General features: G+C 38.1%; 1 protein-coding gene across 26 annotated transcripts in view; it reads right to left on the minus strand.

The window, feature by feature from the left end:
• Positions 1-14,724, minus strand: part of nrxn3b (neurexin 3b) — a 275,664-nt gene that overhangs the window by 178,157 nt on the left and 82,783 nt on the right. For all 26 annotated transcript variants that reach the window (XR_013289416.1, XR_013289415.1, XM_077552596.1 and 23 more), the window contains 2 exons: positions 7,057-7,495; positions 3,918-4,301 (listed from right to left, as the gene is read on the minus strand). Coding sequence is in view for 24 of the 26 variants with exons in the window: in XM_077552596.1 (XP_077408722.1) it covers positions 3,918-4,301; positions 7,057-7,495 (823 nt within the window). In the remaining 2 variants the exon portion in view is untranslated. The remainder of the gene's footprint in view (positions 1-3,917; positions 4,302-7,056; positions 7,496-14,724) is intronic.

Genomic DNA, 14,724 nt, shown 5'->3' on the forward strand with positions numbered 1-14,724 from the left:
TATGTCAGCCATACCAGTAAATTCCAAATCCTCAAAATGAAAGGAAATACCATTAAAAAAAATAAAGATGTTCTCTCATTTAGTAGGATTCACTCGCTAAGGCTCGTTACTTAAAAGCATGCAAGAATAGGGCTGGAAATAATAGGAAACATTAGAGCAAAAGAAACCATTTTAAACAAAGACAAACTACCAGCTAAATGCCATGAAAAAAGTTTGATATGCTTTCTGAGATAGAGCACTGATTTCTATCACGCCGCCTTCCCCGTGTTTTGTCATAACAAGTTCATTTCTCAGAGGTGCTGTATAATATGGTAGAGATCAATTTCTTACACTATGTGTGACTACCTCTCTGTGGTTGTTTCAGCGTGGCCCTGGGGAGACCTCAGGATGCCTCAAAAAGCATGGAGGGGTAGCAAAACAGTACAGTGTAACTAATACATTACAATCTGTTCAAAGATGGTGCACATTCAATATATTTTTTTTTAAATAGAAGACACTACTTGTAAAGTTGAAAATAAAAATACAAATACAAATCAATGGGTTGCAAAATACGAGTACACGCAAAATGAAGAAAAGACGTTCACTGAAACCTTACACATGCGTATAATATTAAATCCATCCAGCCATCCATTTTCTTGACCGCTTTTTCCTCACAAGGGTCGCGGGGGTGCTGGAGCCTATCCCAGCTGGCTTCGGGCAGTAGGCGGGGTACACCCTGAACTGGTTGCCAGTCAATTGCAGGGCACACAGAGACGAACAACCATACTCACAATCACACCTATGGACAATTTGGAGTGTTCAATTAACCTGCCATGCATGTCTTTGGAATGTGGGAGGAAACCGGAGTACCCGGTGAAAACCCACGCAAGCATGGGGAGAACATGCAAACTACACCCAGGAAGGCCGAAGCCCGGACTTGATCTCACGTCCTCTGCACTGGGAGGCAGACGTGCTAACCAATCAGCCACCGTGCTGCCTATAATATTAAATATTACACCAAATATAATTATTTAGACTAAGTAACTGCTAAAAGTACTTCCTAAAGTTGACCAGTAATTTACATTATATACATGGGTGTGTGTTATTCTCGAGAAATTATGATTATTTAGACATTTGCAAATGCAATGAATATGTTTATTTAGATCAAATGTGTGGCTTGCGGCTTGACAACAACATTTGCAGGATAAAATGATTGCTATTTTCATGGGAGGTTGACAACAAAACTGTGTGAGAAGGGATGTCTTTTTCTCTATTTTTAATAACAGCAGGACACTGACACACCACTTACTCCAAACTGTTGTGGATAGGAGGAGGCAGCAAACCAAAGGTCTTAATTTATTTTTGAGTCTTTTTCTTCACTCCTCAAACACGCACTCACAGATAAAATTCAGTTGCTGACACAAGCAGCTGAGGTGAGGTAATGCTAGAGGGAGACTGGCCTACTGGTCTCAGCAGTTCAGCATAAAAAGAGACGCCTTTTGTAATGAGGAACTGTGCTTCTGCACATGTGAAATGATAAGGAGCGACTACCGGGAAGACCCAAAATCCATTGGAGGAATTACTGAAACTAGAAATTGAAAGTAGAAATGGAGCAATAAAATAGAAATAGAAGCGAGTCTGACCCTTCAATTAGACATCAGTTATGTGTATAAAGAGTTACACTTAGGACTAAAGGTTTCTGTGAGCAAAAAGGAATGCAAACATGATTTCTCACACAAACAAACAGGAAAGCTGATCGACTATCGACTATCTAGTAACTGATCTACTACTGAACTACTAGCCATTCCGGGAGGAGCATATCATTTCTTTAGCATCCGCAATGTATCATTACCATTCTTAAACCCAAGACAAATTGAGATGGCTGATTTGCATCTTCACATACAGGCAGGTGCAAAACGCTATACAATAACCATGAGGTGCACTAAAAGGGAACTGTGAAAATCAACATGTTTTGATCATGTAAACATTCTTGAAATGCCAGAAACAAAAAAAATAACAATGAAATATCATCTATTCAGCAATGCAGTTTTGGAGCTTTTGAATGTTAGATGGGCTGAATAGGAACTAATCACAAGAAGGAGTCATGCCATTATCAACTTTGACAGTGATCCTCCATGTAGGGTATGGTTTCCACAAGTGGTATGCAGGCTCACTTACTTAATTATATACCAAAAATACATCCAAGATTTATGTGAGGAATACCTTTGTCCTACAGGTCCATGCTGCTATTGTTCTAGCTCTACTGTTTTTCCCCTCTCTGTTCTCTTTTCTCTTTGTCTGTCCCTCGTTCTGCTACAATGTAAATAACCCCAAGATAGTGTACATCAAACTCCCCTGTTTTGCAGAAATACAGGTAAAATACTGGCATGACATAAAATGGTATACAGCTCCTCCATTTTGCATGACCAACCATCATTAGCATCATTAGCCCAGAGTTTCACACTTTCTCAAAAGAGGCATTTTAAGAATTATTTTTAGGTTCTTGTTTTTTTACGTTGTTTCATTTTCATACCGTCTGTGACGATTTAACCCAGTATCGGCAAACTATGACATCACTAGCATCATGTACATATTTCAGAATACTGTACATCTGACAATACAAAGTAAAAATCCAAATAATCAACATGCTACAAAGTTACTGTATGTGCTACAACCCAAGGGTCTCCATCGCAATGCATCAACCTACGTGTGGGAGGAAGAAAATGGATTGGGGAAAGCAGTTAAGGTGAGTGGAAACTGTCACAGTGACCTTGAGGGACATGTGACTCAATGTTTTCTTCCTATGGGTGAAAGGTCAGTGAGAAGCTTTGCCTTGGTTTTTTATTGTTCTTAAGAACTTTTTTTTTTCATTTTAGAGCACTCTAAGATCAAGGTGCCTTTGTCTTTTGCAAAGAACCAAATGAAGTGGTGGAATATTGCGGAAAACGTGCACACTTCTTAACTAAATAATTTTCGACAGCTTTCATTGGATGTTTACTAACGTTAGGATTAGAGTGAGGAAGGTACGTGTCTGGTATGAGGCTTTACAACCTATATGCCAGCATTGCAGCATTCCTGAGACAAAAGTGGCATTCAGGGAGCAGAAAATTACCAGGACAACTTTGCCTCCTCCCCTTCTAACTCATTCCATGTCAGTGGAATTTATAGATGTTTACAGAACAAGGTGCAGAACTGCCTGCTTTTGAAAGCAGCGTAAATTCTAGACTACTGCCCTCTATTGTGTGTAGACAGATTGAGACATTAATAGAATGTAACAAATGGAAGTTAGTAGCTTCACTACACATCTGCAATCTCTAAGATCCATCTTAATTCCATCATAAAAGTTAGAAGCCATCACATAACCTGCAAAATTTACTTTTGGCAATGACAGTGACGTTCAAATATGCATTTGATGTTCTTACGAACATAAACACAGGGTGTTCTAAACAACATCATAGATGATTATTATCTGGATAATAACTGGTCAAAATCGTTATATACACATTGTAACCACAAAAAAAAAGACAAAAATCAACGGTCTCAAATAACACACTCCTAAAGCTGCACTTTCTAATAAAACCTTAATGCATCCAAGCTCTTAAAACTGAGACACGAAAAGCCCATTTCACAAGAAAACAAGTTCACTTCAGACCAATTCACGGCCGAAACCTAAATCAAGCTTTCCACAGCCACTTGGTAGAGTCAAAAAATCTAAGTAAATCTTTCTGCAAAGCTTCCATAAAAATGGAATCCCAGTCCAGGTTTGTCTGTATTCTTTTCACTGCAGCCATCTGTGAAATAATGTATGGTCTCCAACTTTGTTGTCACAAAAACATGCTTTGTCAAATATTTTATGTATTACAGTACAAAGAAGCATCTGGCATACCTGTTTTGGAATGTCGAGCATGAGAATGACTATACAAAAAAAGGAGTCTTACCTCTTTCACAAGTGCTATCCCAGAAGCCCGTTCCTGTGCAGTCACATATGAAGCGGTTCCATCCCTCCTTACACATGCCGCTGTTCTTACAAGGATTGCTGTCGCACTGTTTCCCCGTCACTTTACTGCACGAAGACTTGATACCAGTCGCGTTCTGGGACACGGCGATCTGTCGGATATCTTTGCTGCGTCCATCGATGAAAAGATCCCGGACGCAGCCCACGTAGCCGTAATTCAGCATGGCGGTCCAGAGCTCAGTGGGGAGTACCAAACCTGCGCGGTTGTCAGGAAGACCACCAAGGTAAAGATCCCCCTCCAGGTCTAAGATCTCATTTTCTCCACTGGCTGTGAAAGGTGTCCGGCGGCTGTTTACAGAGATGATGCCTAGAGGAAGACAAATCCATCATTAAAGACTATCCAGACAGTCTAATGATGAACTGTCCAAAAGTTAGTTCATCTGTCAGGGTTTCGACAGGTATCGGCAAATCTAAATGCCGCCCTGCGAGCAATTTAGGATTCAGTGTCCTGTCCAAAGACACTTTGGACAAGACGGACAGTTGAAGCTAGGATTCAAACTGCTGACCGTTTGGTCACTGGATCAACCCCTCTACACCTCTGAGCTATGCTAAGGGATACCAGTTTGACAATAAATGAATAGATAGGGTTCTAAAATGAAGTAAATCATGAGAGTAGTTTGGGGGAATTAATTCATTTTTTAATATTAAGCAAACATTCAACATTTTAAACGCAAATCTGCCTAGATTGCTTCGAAACACTATCAGCGATAAAAGAGTCCAAACTAAGTCGCCACTACACCACCAATCTCCAAAGTACACAAACAGCTGCATTTTTTCCATCACAAGAACCGTTGACAGTTCGTTTGAAGCGCATGAGGCATTATTAAATTTGTGTCCTCCAAAAATATTAAATTCTTAATAGTGCAACTGTAGAACTTTACTGCCCTGAACTACACTGTGTTTACATAAGCGTGCGCCAATGGCATATATACTAATAAATAATATTGATATCTTAGAAAATGTGCACAATATGAGTTATTCTACTTGTCTCGCACAGAACAGGTCGACATTGTAAATGAGAAATTGTTGTTAATGGCCTTACCTGGTTAAACAATCAACATAAATCGCTGTTAAACTACACAAATTCTGCCAATTTCATTTGGAATGTAAACATTATTTTAATGTCACAGAACATTGTGAATACATCGTTTTAACTTGTTGCAAGGTACTACAATCTGAGAAAAAGAAACTGCACATTAATATCGTAGAAGTCTTTTCAGCGTGCATCTACCTCCACAAGTGCACTATAGACAAGATATTCAAGGTCACACATACCTCGATTTTATGGCAAATGTGAAAGTCGATTCACTGCTAAGTAACATTTTACATGAGCCACAAGTGTGATTATGTGCTCGTTCTCACCCATCCCTCAGTTTGGTATCCCTCTATCCATCTCATTCCTCCATTTCCCTGTGAAAATCCCACTTTCTTCTCAAGGGGGGGGGCATGGCTGGTGATTAATCAAAGCAGCTGACTCTGACACGCGGCTAAATTGGCTCCGCTAACCTGATATATACCACAGGCTGCAGTGCCGACTAATGCGGCCAAACTCTCCGGAGTATCCTGCCTAATGCAGAGATTGCATTGGCTTTGAAGCTTAAGGCAACAGAAGTGTGTAGCACCTTTTCTCTAATGCAATCTTTGTTGAATACTTTCTGTGTATTTGACCATGTGCTGAGATCAGAGGACTTGTATATGGAGACGAAGTGAGAAGAAATGGACTCTGTAACTATCTGGAGAGGAGTGCGACTTATTATTGCAATAAATCAGGAACAATGTTAATGTTGAGAGGATTTTGTTGTCATTATGAAGATGTGATGCAAGCAGATGAAGGTTTGTTGTTTGAACAGCTCACTTCAGTAGAACATTTCCATTATTGTCACTATGTACCCTGATGCTCTAATGCAGGTCTGGCATTTCATGCCTTAGAAGGTCAACCATCTTATTAGCAACACAGGTGCATACAAGCCCGTTATTGATTATTGATTTGGGTTTCTATTGATTATTCCTACACAGTAAATTCTGTAGAGTACATTTTACTAAACAGAGTCTATTTGGTCCCACTCCACAAACAGAGGAAAATTTACATTTAGAAAGTAAAGAGTAAAAATAAATAAAATAAAAGTTACTCAAGAGTTGCGGAACAAACCCACAACTTCAGGTTGGGAGACCTGCTCCCTGAGCCATGTAATAGAATGTTTAGAGTAAAAATGTTCTCGACAGAATTTACTGTGTACATTTACATACAATTACATTATGTAAACAAAACAAAAAATAACCACCATATAAATAATGATTTAACTTTAACTTATTTAATTATGTAACCATTATACGTTGTGGATCGCTCTGCAGAAGACGATTTGATACAGTTTTCGATACATGGGGTGCAAAACGATTCAAAGGTGGTTCGATTTGAAAGTGGAATGATTTCCTTTGTTTCTTTTTTTTCCTTCTTTTTTTTTCTTTCTGGATTTCAATTGTTTCGACTCATTGGTATTCCGATTAGATTCGGCATGGTACGGCACAGAGGGTATGATGTCATCACGGTAAATGTGCCATTTCCTTCTAAGATACATCTCGGTTTGTGTCTTGATATATTTTAAAGTGAAATGATTTGGTTTGATTCGAAGCAATAGCACATTTCAAATCAGAAATGATTTACCGGTTCAACCCGTATTTTTGTTACACGCATATAATATACAGTGTATGTCAATTTTGGCATTAGGTTCTTTCTTTCATACCAGCATGTTGTGCAAAAAGTATTGAAACTGTAGATTTTGAAAAATGCATTCAAGAGTTTAAAAATGGTCAAATTAAGTTTACCTGTAAAGGCTATAGTGAATTTTAGGTAAAATTGAACTTGAAACACAAATTTCCCTTTTTATGAGTATTGTATAGTATCTTACTGTATATAATATAATATAATATAATATAATATAATATAATATAATATAATATAATATAATATAATATAATATAATATAACTAAGTACTCAGTTCACAAAGACACCCCCTATTGGTGTAGTGTTAGTTTTGTTCCTGTTGTTATAGCACTTCCTTACCTGAGCGACCATCTCTTTGGATGTCCACATGATGCCAGCTGCCTTCATTGACTTTCGCCTGCGTCGCTTTCACCTTGATGGTACCAGAACCCATGTCCAGCACAAGGTACAGCACCCCATCCAGAAGCTCGACAGCAAAGAAGTCCACCTTGTTGGTCTTCTGCGACTTGGCATCACGTCGCTCCTGAGGTTTGCCGTGTGTAAAAAGTATTAAGCCATTGGGCTCTGATGTTCGGAAGTCAAAGGAGATCGATCCAACGCGTTTGGTGTTCCATTTTGGCAAGGCCAGGTAGGAGTCGGGAGTCTCGAAGTTGATGGGGTCGAGGGTAGGGACGTTTTCACACTTGAAAACCACATCACCCTGAAGTTTCATCTTTGGGTCCACAATTCGGGCCAGGCGGGACAGTTCCAGACGGATGTCATTGTTTTTGTACACCACCTAAAAAAAATACAACACAACAGTGTCACAGTCTGGTTATTTTACCTACTGCTTACATGAGGACAGGTGGATTGATCAAACTCAAAATCTTAGGTGCTTTTGTATGGAGGACCAAAACTGCCAAAATTAAAAATAAATAAATAAATAAATGACTTAAAGTGAAAGCAAAAATGATTATAAAAATATGATTCAAAAATTAAATACATAAAATTTAATATAAATTAAATAAAAAAAAAAAAATATATATATCCCTAAATAAATGAATACAAGTAAAAATAAATACAAAGATAAAAAACGAGATTCAAAAATGTCAAATAAATATAAAAATAAATGTCGAAATAAATAAAATAAAAAATATATATAAATACAATAAAATATATTGATATTTAATTCTAACCCACAACATGCTTAGGACTGCCCCCTCATTTGAATGAACATTTCAAACTGACAGAGCATCCACAGCATGAAATAAATAAATGTAAGAGCAGAGCGTTTTTATTTATTGATTTTTTTACTTTTATTTATTTATTTAGGGATGTGTATATATATTGTTCTTTTTATTTATTTCCATTTATATTTATTTTATGTACTTACTTTTTTAATTATATTTTTTTAGATCCGTTTTTATTTTCACTTGTAGTCATTTATTTATCCATTTATTTATTCATTTATTTATTTAGTCATTTATTATTATGTTTTATTTTGGCAGTTTTGGCCATCCATACTTTTGACCCAATTTGTGATTATTTACTCTTTGAAGATGAATCTGCTCTAAATGAAAAGTAGAAGGGACGCAAACAGTTGGCTATATTATATTGTATTGAACTGTCAGAGGCAATGTGTACTGTATATTGCTAATAAGATTAGTATATGGCCAGCTCAACAAGACTTCATAAGGGCAAGCCCGGACAGGATACACTCAATATCAACACTATTTGTAAATTTGCCAAAAGCCCTCATCCATAAATGTATGGAATCTTTACATTACAGTCGAATGCAACAAAATATCGCAAAAAAAGCAGCACAGTAGATTATCATTGGAATGCACTGAGGTGGAAAATGAATGCCCCCCACCCCCACACCCCTTTTTTTGTGGAGGAAGACAGGCTTTTCCTGGTATATAGGGCAGTGTGTGTGTGTGTCGGAAACAGCAATAGCGTCACAGCGAGCACATCTGTCAGCAAACAGATTTTACTGCTGCTGGATTACTGATAATCCTGGAAGATTTGACAGGAAATCGGCACAGGTGACCCAAACGCAAAGGAGGAATAGATAGTGAAGCAAAGGGAAGAGAAACAGGCAAAGCGGAGAATAAAGGCGCTAGATATCAATTTTTAGAAGAAGGGGGGATAAAAAGAATGACAAAAAAGGAGAATAAAATGGTGCAATCCCAAGGATGAAATTATTTAAAACCAGTTGCGTGCCACTTGCGTTTAAAAGATGCTTTTGTGCAACCCAAACAGTGATGTAGCTGTCGGTACACTTAAGAAACACATTTAATCTCCTGAACACGGCATGCAACAAGTAATCAACACACTTTGTGGAGCACCAAATCTACTGATAATGTACAATGCACAATACTAATGAAAAGATGACAGGATTATTGTACATTTTGTATATGATCAGAACATAAATTGTCTGGTCTACTTTTGTACAAATATTTTGACATGCAAAAAAAACACAAAACATACATGATTTAGATTAGAGACAAAATCTTTTCCCGTGACATGACATTAATGGACACTACTTTAAACAACACAACCATTCAAGGATGGTTTCATAAAATTACATTCCCAAAAGTGCATTAGCTGCCTTGCTGGGTAAAACGCGATTAGATCGAACCATCATTAAGATTGCACGACTCTCTCTCTGAAACACTGATGTATTTATTTTATTTTTTTTTAAATTCTGACGCAAAATACCTAACCTTCCACTTTTGGCAAGCTTTAAAGTGTACTCTTGGGCAAAAGAAAAAATGAATAATACATGAAAAAGGAGGGGATGGGGTAAGTTTTAATGCGTCTCATTTTCAATGGGGAAACTTGTGATGGTCACTGCACTCTGCTGAAGAAAGTAAAAAAAAAAACTTGCTTCCATCAAGGTGTTATTACCCTGCAATGTAGGTAGGTATATAGGTAATAACAAGGTAACAACTATGTAATAACTAATGAACTCAAACAATAAGATTTAATCAGGCAGACAGATTGTGTAAGTGATTTTGAATGCCTCTTTTCTGCTGCACTCTTGATTAAAGTGATTGAATTGGTATCATAAAAGAGGGTGTGACTACTGCAGCCATGTGAACCTTATCGTATCCTTTGTTATGGGCCGGCCAAGATTTTCTACGCCTTTGACCTATCAGCGATCTTATGGGGCCCATTCATAATGCAGGGGAGTGTAATGACTCCATAAAGTCAAGATCCCCCATCTCTGCCCTAGGATGGCGTATTGATTGGGCAAGGGAAAACAGAAAGGGCGGGGCATACAAACACAGAAGCAGGCACACACATTGTTATATACACATTTAGAGTCTCTCCTTAATTTAGTTCAGCTCAGTGTTCATGTCCTCACAGGCCCCAAACTACAGCTGCTGTCAGATGCTGATGTAGCACCAATGCTAATGAAGAAACAGGAGGATTCGACTTAAGTGGTGTGAAGATACAAATTAGGTGCTCATAAGACTTTGTAGAGGGAATTGGGCTTTGTGTTTTGGCTCTGAGTTAACATGCACACACAGAACACACTATTTAAAGTGTCCATTTTAGACAATAATACATGACAAAAAATACATCGGAAAGTGCAGATGAACATCTATCCACCCCTCTATCCATCCATCCACTTTAACTTCTTCTACTTCTTCTTCTATGGGATAACTACTTATAACATAAGAGGACATTTTCATAATGAGTTTGTTCTTAACTCATTCACTCGCAGCCATTTTCACTGAAGCAACCCCCTTCGCTCCTGACTGTCTTACTGGATTTTGACTGATTTTGCAAGGCCCACAGAATATTGGGTTCTATTGCTATAAAAACATGGAACCTACCAAACTGAAAGATTACAGTCTTTTCTTTCATCAATTTCCGTTTTGCAGCAATTAGCATTAAAATATAGCTGGTTTCGTCATTATTCACAAATCTGTTTAAATCAGTGGGGAATAGAGCTTTTTTGCAACATGACCCTGGTTGATCTCTTATACTCTGCTGCCACCTCCTGGCGGTTTTTGTAATAACTACCATTGCTTTAAGCGTTCTCTTCAGTTCAGAGGCTGCATCAAAGCCTTCTGTATGCTCTAGCATAAAAAAAATAATGGGAATCTCCACAACAACTGTTTAGTGCACATTACCCAGCACAATTGCACTTTTAGCTACAATGCAATGTGGGGTTCTGGTTAAGGTAAGTATATTTAAACTGAAGAAAGTAACACAAAGGACCTTGAGCTTGGGAGTCAGCCGATCTACTGCCTGAACCACGCAACTCCTGCTATGTGTTAGTATATCGCTCGTGTTAACTGTAAACTTCGTTCAAAAACAATGTTTTTGGTCTCTTCTTGGACATAAGCAAACAGTAGGAGTAGCATAGCTCAGGTGGGTGGTGTAGTAGTCTCCCAAACTGAAGTTTGTGAGTTCATTCCTCAACCCTTGAGTGACTTTTATTTTTTCAAGTCTTTATTTTACTCTATTCCAAGTGTCACTATTACTCTAAAACTGAGTCTTCTTGGTCCCACTCTAAATTGAGTCAGATGTACTCTACAGAATTTACTGTGTAAGTAAATAAATACATACATACATACATAATTTTTTTGTAAATATGGTTCATTTAACATCCTAACATGGTTTACGGTAATTCAGACTTGAAGATTAACCTAAATGGAGTAAGGACTTAGGGTGAAGTCAGAGACTCACGTCACCCTCTGTTTGGCCCTCCAGAAATTAAAAACGTTTAAAAAAAAAAAATAAGGACAGGGTAACATTTGCATTTATATCTGAGGGGGAAAATGTGGTGACTAACGCAAACGTGATGACAGCAAATACCAAATGCTCTTGCCCTCCTTTCCCTTCACTTTTATTTCTTCTCGCACTTATTGCTTATGTCTTCTGCAAACTGAGAACTCACCCGCATCAGACTTCTGCTCTATGTTTTTTTCTATACCCCACTTGAATATCAATACCTTCTGTCCTCACATTCATTCCCTTCCCGCTCACAAGTCCTCTTCTTGATGTCTGATGACAGCGCAAGCTCTGCCACCCCCATAGTCTGACACACGTTGCCACTCCACAGCTCTGGAACCATCAACGGGTGCCCTGAGACACCCCAAGGATGGCGTGCGGGAGGAAAGGGTTTGCACAAGGCGCTGACAGCACGCCACGGAAAACATCAGGCTGACTGGCGAACGGCTGCCCACTGGCCTTCCTTTTCACGTGACACGGCTGCGCTTCACGTGGCGGAGCATGAGCACTGGGCGGAGCCTGTGTGAGTATTGTGCATGGATGACATCCCCGGTAGCCTTCGGGGGCAGATGCATGCAGTGCGGCCTGGACGAGAGGGGGTGTGACGGTGGCGCGCATTATCTCTTGTTGGCGGACAATGGAAAAGTAAGGTAGTCACATACTGCGGCAAAACATGTCAACATCAATGTTTTCTTTGCCGCTTTCAAAGGGATGCAATTTATGTCCTTGCGCTGGGGATAACGGATCAATAGACTCTCTGTGAACTCAACAGTGGGAACTGGACTAAATTGTTCCCTCATTATCCAGAGAGATTGAATCGCGAGAGAGAAGATGGAATAAAAAATGGATGTGTATAATTTGCATCCTCCTGGTTAGCAGATGGCTTCATGCCTGCTCGATTGAGCGACGTATGAGGAAGCGTTGAGGGCCACAAAGTACTACCACTGTCAGGCCAATTTGTGACTCACCTCCATGATCCTGTCCAAGCGTGTCACGCTCTCAAGGGCCAAAGCATCGCTGGGTCACACTCACTCTCAAAATGTTGCCGCTACATATGCACATGCAGCTACAACAACAACATGATGAAATGGTGCGTTTTCAAGAGTCTCTTCTTTAATCAGGAAAAAAAAGTATATTTGTATCTGTTTCCGTTTTGCAGCAATTAGCATTAGAATATCGCTAAGTTTCATCATTATTCACAAACCTGTTTAAAACAGTGGGGAAAATAGCCTTTTTTTTTGCAACATGCCCCTGGTTGATCTCTTATACTCTGCTGTCACCTGTTGGTTATTTTTGTAATAACTACCATTGCTTCAAGCATTCTCTTCAGTTCAGAGGCTGCATCAAAGCCTTCAGTATGCTCTAGCATAAAACAAAAAACAAAAAAAACGTAAAAATATGTCTTTGGGACACTTAAAACATTTAAAATAGAACATATTTATACGTTTTGGAGAGCAAAGGGAGTTAATTAAAAAGGCTTTTTAACCATCATTTTTTGCCCACCAAATTTAAAAAGCACGTTATGTGTTAATTCTTTCGACATTTAAAGTTATGAGGAAGTCTTCACATTTTGATCCACTGCCTGCTCTCATCCTCTTTGTCTAATAAGTTTATTACTTGAATAATTTAAAATGAAAAAAAATGACCTCAGTAGTTGTCATACGCAAACATTTATCAAATACTTTACTTTAAAGCTTGTAGTTATGTTTATTGTTGAAACACAACATAACCATCCGCTGTCAAGCTAAAGGATCTTTTTTTTTGCGATTAATGAGTTAACACTTTAACTTTGACAGCACCAAAATAAACATTTTAAACAGTTTAGAATTCACTACCACTCAAATGCATTTTACCGTGACCATCCCAGGCTGACCACAGTCAGTCAGGTAAACTATAATTTATTCGTGGTGCATCTATAATAAATTAAAATAATCTGTCAAGTGTGACACCTTATGTGAAATGTTGTTAGCATATTTGTTTGTTTATTTATTTATTTTTGGCTTTTTGGTGAAGCTTGTTCCTGGCTATACTGGTACTTTTCAAATTGGGGGCCGGGGTTGGAGCAGGACCCCTTGGGGGTGCGAGGTGCAGTGACATGGGAGGTGCATGTCACCCCAGGGAACAGGTTTTTCTGGGTTGTTGTACTAAAATAATGTGTAATGGCACATCCACTACAGTAGATGGCAGTGGCGCTCTCATTGTCAGACGGTGAAAAGGGGGTATTAGCGCCTCCTCCTGTACTTACAACCATTTTATAGACAAATTATATTGATTATTTCTATAGTTGGAGTGGTGAGCTAAATATTTTAAAATTATTTTCTTTGGGGGGGCGAAACAAAAAAATAATTGAGTAGCAATCGGTTACTATACCCAGTGTTAACTTATTATAGTTTTGGAATTTTCATTTCAGTTCATTTTTATTTCGTTTTGAGTTTGTTTTTTAAATGTAGTTAGTTTTAATTATTTTTTAGGGTGGTTCTGTTAGTTTTTTTTATTAGCTGTAGTTTTTTTATGCTTAGTTTTAGTTCGTTTCAGTATTAGTTTTATTTTTTATTTTTTGTTATGTGCATTACTTACGCAATATTTAATAAACACCTTGGTAAAATGGAAAAAGTAACGAATTTATTACCTAGCGTTGCATTTTGGCTGAGTTAAATGAAAAAGCAGGTGAGCCGAGCCATTGGAGCCAAAAATCAAGCAAGCAAATTTGTCGCCTAGGAGCGACGTCCTCTAAAGGTGCTTTTCTATTGGCTGCTACTAGATGACGTCAGTTATTTGGGACACACTTGCAAACGTCTTTATTCCGGTTTATTTCTAAATAAATATACTTAAAATCACATTTAAAATCATCCACAAAGGCTCATGTATTGAACTAATTACCAAAGATTAAAAAAAAGGACATTTTCGCTATAATTATAGTTTTAGTTAGTTTTGTAAACATAATATGTAGTTTTAGTTAGTATTCAATTTTTAAAAAGCATTTTTGTTTTTAATTTATTTCGTTAACAAAATAGTTTTTTGAATTTTAGTTAATTTTACGTTTTTTCGTTAGTTTTTGTTAACCAAAACAACTTTGGTCGTAACGGTGGAACATGAACAGCACACACGTTAGCTCGCTCAGTCTCTCTCATTCCCACACTCGCGAACAGAGTGATTGTTCACAACCTCGGAATCACATGACACATTAGCCACAACTCCCTCAAAGGTCAGGTTTCCATCCAAATGTTTTAAAATTTTTAATGCAAATTTTGTGAAAATGTGCAAAACGGACATGCGACT

The sequence above is a fragment of the Vanacampus margaritifer genome, chromosome 19 (genome assembly GCF_051991255.1).
Source record: "Vanacampus margaritifer isolate UIUO_Vmar chromosome 19, RoL_Vmar_1.0, whole genome shotgun sequence".
NCBI lineage: Eukaryota > Metazoa > Chordata > Actinopteri > Syngnathiformes > Syngnathidae > Vanacampus > Vanacampus margaritifer.